This window comes from Photinus pyralis, unplaced genomic scaffold (assembly GCF_008802855.1).
Source record: "Photinus pyralis isolate 1611_PpyrPB1 unplaced genomic scaffold, Ppyr1.3 Ppyr1.4_LG2, whole genome shotgun sequence".
In the NCBI taxonomy this organism is placed as follows: domain Eukaryota; kingdom Metazoa; phylum Arthropoda; class Insecta; order Coleoptera; family Lampyridae; genus Photinus; species Photinus pyralis.
In genome coordinates, this window is record NW_022170403.1 from 41,937,479 (window position 1) to 41,947,135 (window position 9,657).

The following is a 9,657-nucleotide window of genomic DNA, read 5'->3' on the forward strand; positions in this document are numbered from 1 at the left end:
CCCACGGCTCGGTTCTATACGACACTTAAACAGTTTTCCCGTTAATACGTTGAACTAATATTATTACTTTTTGATACCAGATTTTCTACAATCAGTTGCGTTTTTATGCGAGAGCCCCAAAATTTATTGTTCGAATTGTCGAATGCCCGCGACCTCCTTGCGCTTCCTCTTCTTTTTATGCCCTACTCAATCCCCCTTCCCCTCCACTAACTCCGTATAATCATGAACTCTAAAATAATCGAAATGATCAATAAAAAAACTTAATATACAAAATATTCAGCTCTACAGCGGGATTGTGGTATAGTACCCCGCCAGGGGCAACATGTGCCTTAAAAAGTTTGGTTCCCCACAAACCGCGAATTTCAAAACATTGGAATAAATCAGCAAGGGAATATTATTGTTGGTTTAATGCCGAAACGGTTAAACCGTCGGGGACCAGAAATAACTTTTTTTTGGAAATTGAGCTCACCATTTTGATAGCCCAGTATGGTCAGATGGCACCGAAAGCATCTACCGTCTTCTACTGTCGAGACTTCGAAGGTCCTTTTTATCGTTAGGTGTCTAATTAATACATCGCACTGTACTATAAGACTTCTTTAATTAAATAACATACGTTTCAAGCGAGTAGAGATTTCACGGTAAATTTTGGTAACACTGTAACAGATCTTCTAAAGTCATCAACTTCACAGCAATAAACGAGGCCCAGCGTAACATTACTTTGTTTCCACGTGAGCCATTTTACACTATCACAGACATCTTGACAAATATAGTCGCTTTTATCAACTTCCTTGTGTGGATTATTACGACCAACAAGAGCAATCCCTTTCTCAGATATTGGTTCGTATATAACCTTGTAGTAGAAAGCTGGTACGGGTATACCATGTTCACCATTTTTCCCAACCCAAAGAAACAACTGTTGATCGACACCGCTGACATCGGGATGCGTCATAACTCCGTGACCTCCGGTGAACACGATCAAATCAACTTTCCTTTGCGCCGCTAATTTTCTAGTATTTTCCTCCATTGTGTTCCAATTTCCTCCATTTAGGTTTTGCCATTGTGGCGCGGCATTGACATAATAAAAGGTTAGCCTTTGTTGTGAGCCGAATACAAAATCGGCCTTTGGGGCGTAATGGCCTGTGGATAGGAATATATTTCCCGTAGGATGAATGATTGAAGAACCATTGTGTTTCAATCCCAAAATATTATTAATGGTCTCCGTTTGGACCTTTCGCGAGTACAAACGGTCAACCTTTTGATCGGTGTAATAAAAATTTGCTTCCTTAAATCGTGGCCTGGGAACTCTTGTTTGCTTTCCCGCAATGTTATGAACTAAATATGTCACTGCATAAAGCGAATGTTGTAGCTTCTCATCGTAACAGGTCCAGATGTGGTTAATAAATCTCTCTTTAATCTGAAATCCTATTTCAATCTCTTTGTAGTTTACCGAACATTCTTTTCCACTAAGACGAGCTGTACTTTTTGGAGTAACAGAACACGTAATGTTTTGAAATGGAACGAATTTTTCATTAACCTTAAATATTGTTCCAAAAAAACACGATATTGGTACAGTATCTTCATTAATAGTTGTTCCATATAATTTAACTTCTCCTCCAGGACATGCAACATCTATTTGGTCACCACTTCTAAAGGTTATGGTCCCATTAACATCCTCAGGTAAAACTATTGCATCTATGTGACTAATTGCATTATTCTGAAGTACCAAAACTGGCTGTGGATTACTCAAATGCTGACGAATCGTAATTTTACAGCCTGAAGTCAAAAAGTGTAAAATAAAGTTTATCACATTAATGCTTACCGGCCAATCTGGGTATGATTGCAGCGGCGGAACTCTGGCCTATTAAACAAAGCACAATGAGCAAGCTTAGCATTGTAACGAGAGTTCAGGTGTTTAAAAGGTAAACGTAAACAATATACAATTTTATACGTCCTTTTATATCAGATACATTTTTTATCGTTCCTTATTTTTTTTTTAAATAAAACGATTAGATTAAGATAATATCTTTTGAAACAGGTGACGAATAAGTCACATATCCGCTACTGTTAGGAAAATGTACAACTATTTTCTTTGTCTTATGATTATATCCAGGCTAGTTACGAAACGTTTGAGAAGACAATGAATAAGAAACCTATGTACAGGGTGGTTCAAATTCGTGGCTCACCATTGGTGTTGCTTAAATGAGGCTAAAAAGTTGCCCCCTTTAAGTGAAAGTGACATTCTTGTCATTCGGCTGATTCGGCATTCTTAGTCACACAGTCCACTAAGGCACACGTGTCACGTATAAATAAAGTTGAAGTTATTTATTATTGCATTTATTTTTTTCTACAATCACACAACACACGCCAACAGTCCTTCATATTCTTTACTCGATTCTTTATAATAGGCCTTTGCATTTGGATTTTGAAGGTACCAGCTTTCCTTTTGCTTTTGCAACAAGCCACCGAATGGACGGATCTTCCTCAACTAAATTAATTTTATTTACAAAGACGGTGATTTTTATAAGCAAACGTCAAGTGGCATTTCCATGGCAATAATGGAATTAGTTATCATCCCACTTAATTACAAATGTACTCCAGTACTCGTATAACGTTAATATGATTTCTATCATTACATTTCCCTTATTTTTAAATTATACTGCAGATATAATACTTACAAAAAATTCTATAACAAACGCGTGTATAAACGTTTAAAGGCACGACGCGTATCGCGTGCTTTCATGACAGTTATATACACTTGTTTCTTAATATACTATACTATTTTGAGACTGTGTTACACTTTAACGAAAGGTAACACACCTATAAGGCACAAATACCTTAGACATGTACAATGTACATATGCCAGCTGAGACAGAGTCCGAGAGTAAACTTCTCATTTCCTACAAAGAGAAAGTGAGGAAGTGTTACAGATTCAGAAATCAGTCCAAGAAGTGATCAAGTGAGTTGAAAAATTGTTCCAAAGGATTGCTCAGGAGTATAGATGAGTGAATGGGTTTACCAAATACTATTATCTGGGAGGGGAGAGGCATAGCGAATGAATAAAAATGCTCAATGATTCACCGGCACAGATGACAGAATTCGGTATAATTGTGTAGGAATCACAGTCAAATCCAAAATGTTTATTAGATAGCGCTCATATTTTCAAGTTTATTTGGAAAACTGTCTTTTTTGATGATGGATCGTTTAGTCTATAAAAAGAAACGATAGATTAGATATGTAAGTTTTCGCGGTACTTATGTCCTAACTTTAATTTTGGTATGACGTTACAATTTCGGTGAGTGGATACCCTATTTTTTTATTTCGCTAAGTGTTTTGATCTCAATTTGTATCTAATGAAAACGAAAGTGGTTTAAAAACAACATTTTAAATTATTAATAAGCTCACACAAACATAATTACATTTATTTCAGGTGCAAGTACTATAAATGGAAATTGACCTCTAGTATCCACTACACTTGTACTTCTAAACTTGTGTGAAGCATGTCATTTTTTAATGACTAGTTGGTGATTATTTTAGTTTTATTAACTTTAAATTTAAAAACAAATAATATCTTCATGGTTATTAAAGTTCTTTTCTTCACTTTATGAATATTGAGCTTGTGGTTGCACAATCTCAATATTATTGCCCTCTATGTAGTACATTTTACATTAATTACAGTGGTGTAAGTGTAAATCTTTGGCCTCTAGTATGCCAAACAGCAAACAGTATGTTTCTGGTCTGGCTCTATATTAAACCACGAAGAGATGTTACCTTTAGGTTTCTTCAAGTGAGCGTCCCTGCTTAGGGAAGCCATCATTGTGGCGTGAATGTGTAAGGCGGACTATTTCTTGTTGAACATGATGTAGTTTCCATTTTTTAGCTTTTCCAGTAGGTACACGAAGTAACTTTTTGCTTTTATATACATTTCGTCTGAGAATTGATTTTAGATATGACGACATAGATACCTATAAAGTTAATCGGTGACGAGATTTGTAGGTTATTGGCCACTTTAAGTGTATTGGCATCCCTGGTTTTCTTTGACGGAAACTGGATGCTAAAGACCAAAGGTCGTGATTATGTCAGTGAGAAAAAGCGTCTATATAAAATGTTCATAATAATATTTTACATATTGATGAAATTATCTGACTTTTTTTTAACGAAAAATCGTATGGAAAGTGGTACTTTTTTTCACGATTTTTACTATGCGTTTGCATGGAGTTTAGTCCTGTCGCCCTAATTAATCAAACTGCAAATTCATAAAAAAAGTATCACTTTCAAAACTAGTTGTACAAATAACTATTCCTGGTAACACACGTAGGTACATGTTTTCCCCGCAGTGTCTGTCAGCTTTCTTCTCCCTGTCTGGTTATCATACCTCATACGCATGCGCGAACCCCGGTTTCACTTCTTTCCTCAAAGTAAGAAATAAAAGAAATAAATTACAGCGAGCTACTGCACATCGGCGGCGTCCCGACACTTTTAGCGCATTTTTGAAAAAAATACGCTATTATATTCGTTATGGTTGGCTGGTTGTCCGGCTGAGATCTCAGCAATTACAATAGCTAGAGACTTCAAATTTTCACTAAAAGCTATCCATAGGAAAATCCCGCCGGTTCAGAGGCGGGGATGTTTGCTGGGGCGAGTCTGGTGGGCACTGGCCGCAATACTGCTGGTTGGGTCGAAATTCGCACGGGTGGTGTTGGCGGCGATGCCGTGTGAATGGTAGCAGTTGCAGGCGAGTCGGTAGTGGCACTTGTACAAGGATTTGTGTTCACGTTATCTCTTCTCGCTATCTCCAAGTACTGTTAGTATTTCGACTGCCTCCGACGGTCACTAATTTGATCCCTTGTCAAACCTGTTGCTGACATTGTTTCCCGATAACAAAATGCGCCCTTTCTGTATTTGACCTCTATCACGGCCAAAGCTGCAAAAATTCCAGCGGCAGGAGGGGCAGATTGATCCTCCAACTCCTTGAGACACACCTCTGGGTGTGAGCGTTACTCATGCAGTCGCAAAATACGTTGGTTGGAGGTAGAGTCCATAGTTACTCCACCCGCTTACCCCCGCTTTTTACGCTTATCATTGACATTCAGAGCAATGGGCTGAAATCTCTCCTGTTCGTATACACGGTACTTGGATTCTGCTAGGGCCAGATGTCCTTGCTGTTGGCGTCCGTCTGAAGGACAGATGGCCGACTGAAATCAGGGTCATGCGGCGACAGCGGTGTTCATCTCTTGGAAGGCTCGGTATTCCCCGGCAGTTCCAATGCAACGAGTTCTTTATTTAAGCGGTCGTTCAGTGAGTGGGTCAATTGCTAAGACCTAGGAAGTTGTGTAACTGCTTTGGGATCGTGGGGCGTTCGGTGCCGCGTAGAGCTTTCTCATGCTTTGGGAGCAGTTTTTTGTTGAAAATCTTGTGCCAGCGTCGTCATCCCCAGCTGACACTTGTCGGTTAGTCGCAAATTGAGTTGCCGTTCGAAGATCAAGAGTAGATGATCCAGATGCACTTTCCATGTAGGAAGTAAATAATAATGTCGTCATGGTAAACGATCGTAAATTTCCGCGGGTAGCTAGGGAACACTTCTTGACTTTAGCTCCAAGGTGGAAAACACTTTTCCCGTGGACAGATCCCGCAATGTCTCGTGAGTCGTAGATGCTGGGCAGCGAAGAGCTCTCATCGCAAGTTGCCGCGTTCAGGCGCCGGTAGTCCATGCAAAATCACGCTTTTCCTTCCTTATTTTTGACCAGGACGTTGGGAGATGCGTACCTAGATGTGCTTGACTCGATGATTTGATCACCGAGCATGATCTCGACTTACGCCGTCAGTTTCCATGCCAGTTCTTTGCGGATGAAATTGTACGTAGCTCCAGAGTGTAACAAGGCGGAGAATGTGCGTCCTTGTATGGCAATGACGATGTGGGGTCGCTCGTGTCGCTGGTCGAACGATCATAATTCATGGATTTCGGCGGCCGAAGATGGACTGCACGAATTGTCCAGGATGGTTGCAGGTGCTCGAAGACATGCCAGCAGTCTCACTGGGGTGTGGGGAAGATCGATCAGGAGTGGTACTTCTTCGTTTGCGTCCAAGTAGGGAATCAAAGGATTACCCAACTCAAATAGTTGGTTCTCGTTTTGGGCCTGCTTTTAAAGCCAACCCTGCGATGGTGTTGCAGACGAGCACAGCATTGTGGCAGAAAAGTGTTTCATTGCCACCATCTAGTTTGTTATGTCGTGCGAATCAAACAAATTAATAATTAAAAAATTTTTTAAAAAAGTGCTAGGTATTTCCTCCACATATAAACGGTGTTCTTTAATGACGTTTATAATAAAATGAAATGTGCAATACGTCTTTAAAATAATTACCCATTTTGTGTGCAGCTGATGAGGCGAAACCTTTACCACAACAATAATAGGCATTTTAAATATGTAAACAAAATCGCTATCTGTATTCTATTTGTCTTTTATAGGACAATCTGCCTATGAAACCCATTCGCCCTATTCGGTCGTAGAAAAGTCTGTCTTCTGCTGACAAATATGTCTCATCTAGACCTATCACCCCCTACCCCTACTTTTGGTATCGCACTTCTTGAGGTATTCGCATGCAAAGTTTTGGCCATAACGTTATCTTTTCCAAGAATGTATGGTCCAAGCCATTGACTTGAACCAGATGAAATCTATTTCCTAGCCGTAGATGCATTTCGTGTCATGTGTAAGTACATCGCTGGATTTATCATGAAATACTGGCGCCCCTAACTGCAAAGACAGTAATTTCGTCGACGCATATATCAATGTAATAAATCAAGACAAGGACGGTGTTTTTGCAATGGTAAATAAAGTGGAGGAAAGGTTTCTTAAAAAATCACAATGAGCTTGAGATCATTTTGTTTATTTAACTTTTTTCATTAAATGAGCAAAGATTTTACCTTGAATGCAGGTAAAACATTTACAGCTTTTCTAAAGTCATCGACTTCACAACAGTATACTAAACCAAGGTCCATATTATCTTGTTTCCAAGTGAGCCACTTTACTTTATCGCAAACATCTCGACAAATGTAGTCACTTTTACTAATCTTTGTATGCGGGTCGTTGCGAGAAACTAGAGCGATACCTAGTTGAGACTTCGGTTCGTATATAACTTTATAAAAGAAGGCTGGTACCGGTATACCGCGCTGACCTTTTTTTCCAGTCCAGAGGTACAGTTTTTGTTCAACGCCGTCAACGTCGGGGAGTGTCATAACTCCGTGAGTACCGGTGTATACGGTCAAATCTAACTTCCTTTCTATGGATAGCTTTCTCGCGTTCTTTTCCATGGTATTCCAATTTCCACCGTTTATGTTTTGCCATTGTGGCGCGGCATTGACGAAGTAAAAGGTTAACCTTTGTTGCGAGCCAAACACGAAGTCTGCCTTTGGGGCGAAGTGCCCTACGGCTAGGAATATCTTGCTAGTAGGATGGATTATGGAAGAATCGTTAGCGTTTAATCCCAAGATCTCATTAACTGTGCTCGCTTGACCTTTTCTGGAGTACAAATACTCAACCTTTTGATCAGTTTTATAGAAACTGGCTGCCTGAAAACTCGGTCTAGGAAAGTTCACTTGACTTCCTGCAACATTGTGAGATAAATAGGAAACTGCATACAGGGCGTTTTGCGACTTCTCATCATAACATGTCAAGATATGGTCAATAAATCTATCTTTCACCTGAAACCCTATTTGAATCTCTTTCATGTTTTTCGCACACCTTTTTCCAGTAAAGCGAGCTGAACTCTTCGGACTTCGAGAGCAGGTAATATTTAAAAACGGAATGAGTTTCCCGTTAACCTTGAAATTTGTTCCAGAGTTGCAAGTTGCTGCTACTAAATCCTCTTTCATAGAAGTTCCATACAACTGTACTTGTGCTCCAGGGCACGCAATATCAATTGAATCCCCTTTGTTGAATGCAATTGTTCCCTGTTTGTCATGCGGTAAAATAATTGCTTCAGAAGCAGTAGTGGCATCATTTTGAAGAGCCAAAACGGGTTGTGGATTGCCCAAATGCTTACCGATCACGATGGTACACCCTAAATGAAAAAAATGAGATACAATATTATGAAGTGAATGTCTTACCGGTTGCTTTGGGTATTACGGCGGCATGGGACTGCGCTAGCAAACAAAGTACTAAGACTAAGCTGAACATTCCGCTACAATTTCCAACGAAAGGTAAAAGTAAAAATTCGTTTTGGGTATTTATACTTTTCTTCTCATATCAGATAAATTGTTCTTAATCAGACAACAGGATGCTTCTCAATTAGTTCTCAATTCCAAGTGATTAGATTAGTTTTATTCAGATGCGCATTGAGAAATACGACACATGAGATCTTGTACTTGTCCCATCCTTTCTTCATAATTCCATTAGAAAATCAAAAATGTTCATAATAAAAAAATAAAAAAATCAAATGTTCATAATTTGAGGATCGCACCTAGACCTTTCAATTATGGCATTGTTTTTTTCCTTCTTGAATTATCTATACTTCTGTAATGCTTCCAGATGTACTGCAGAGATTGTTGACAATCTTAATAGTCCACAATTTGCATATTACTGTGTGAAACATGTGGTCACCCCAGTATGACCCACACACAAAAATTAAAACACTGAAACGTCACTTAGATGTTTAGGGCTAACACTTAAATAGTAAATAAGACTGCCGCCCTACTATTGGTCACTGAAAATGACTTCAAAAGAGCAAAATATCTAGGATTACAAACAATATAAGCGACTATGTAACTCAGTGGTAGAGCGTTGGGCTAAACAGCCGGAGGTCTGGTGTTCGAACTTGGGCTGAGGTAAGAATTTTTCATCTGTGATTGAGATGGGAATTTCCTTAGAACAGCTTTGAGCATTCTGCCGACTACTCCGAATTAGGTTTTCCTGCAATTTACCTAATTCGTAAGTCAATACCGGAGTAGTATAGAACAACTTCTGCAGGGGCACCTCTAAAAAGCATTATGAGGGTCACTGTGTAATTGGGCCAGCCTGTTGAGGGTTTAGAATAAGCGAGAAATAATAAATAAATAAATAATAAAATAGTTTTAAAGGGTTTGTAAACACGTGACAAAATTTAAAAATATCTATAAACACCTAACACCTAAAATTAAATCTTATCTTTCTATAATACTATCTAAATTAAAAATCTAACTGAAACAATTATTTTAGGGAAGTCTACCTCCCGATCGGTTCTATAGCGAGTAGGCTGTGTAGGACTCCCTTCCATCCAGGTGGGTTTATACAAGTTGGGTACCGCCCGAGGTCATATTTTCCGGCTTCCTACATGTATGCCAATGTATTCTTGTTTTTATTGCTTTTATAATTATATTTCTGATTATACTAGGAATTAAGGAATTCGAATATATCATTTTATTTATTTAGATGGCCTGTACTGTATTTTCCACAGCAATATTCGCGTTCACTCACCGCTCTGAAACTGGTTAACTTTAACCACATGTATACGTTCTTTACATATATCTATGTTTTGAAGGTTCAAAGTTATCGTCACTGTCCTACATGTCTCGCTACAGGAGTAAACAAACAAGTTGTAAATCAGCATATGCATGCTTAAAGCGCATTTTTGGTAATGCAGGTCAGTATTTGATTAGCGAAGTTTAAAATTATCGATCTCACGAGT

At 38.9% G+C, this 9,657-nt stretch overlaps 2 protein-coding genes across 2 annotated transcripts; both read right to left on the bottom strand.

Moving 5' to 3' along the window:
- Positions 1-616: 616 nt before the first annotated feature.
- LOC116164022 lies at positions 617-1,892 on the bottom strand. Its single transcript, XM_031478149.1, has 2 exons — positions 1,820-1,892; positions 617-1,773 (listed from the first exon to the last, which is right to left on the bottom strand). The coding sequence occupies exons 1-2, from the start codon at positions 1,890-1,892 to the stop codon at positions 617-619; spliced, it is 1,230 nt and encodes a 409-aa protein (XP_031334009.1).
- A 4,974-nt stretch (positions 1,893-6,866) lies between these two features.
- On the bottom strand, positions 6,867-8,193 carry LOC116164351. The gene is made up of 2 exons (XM_031478515.1): positions 8,102-8,193; positions 6,867-8,055 (listed from the first exon to the last, which is right to left on the bottom strand). The coding sequence occupies exons 1-2, from the start codon at positions 8,169-8,171 to the stop codon at positions 6,899-6,901; spliced, it is 1,227 nt and encodes a 408-aa protein (XP_031334375.1). The 5' UTR covers positions 8,172-8,193; the 3' UTR covers positions 6,867-6,898.
- Positions 8,194-9,657: the final 1,464 nt, after the last annotated feature.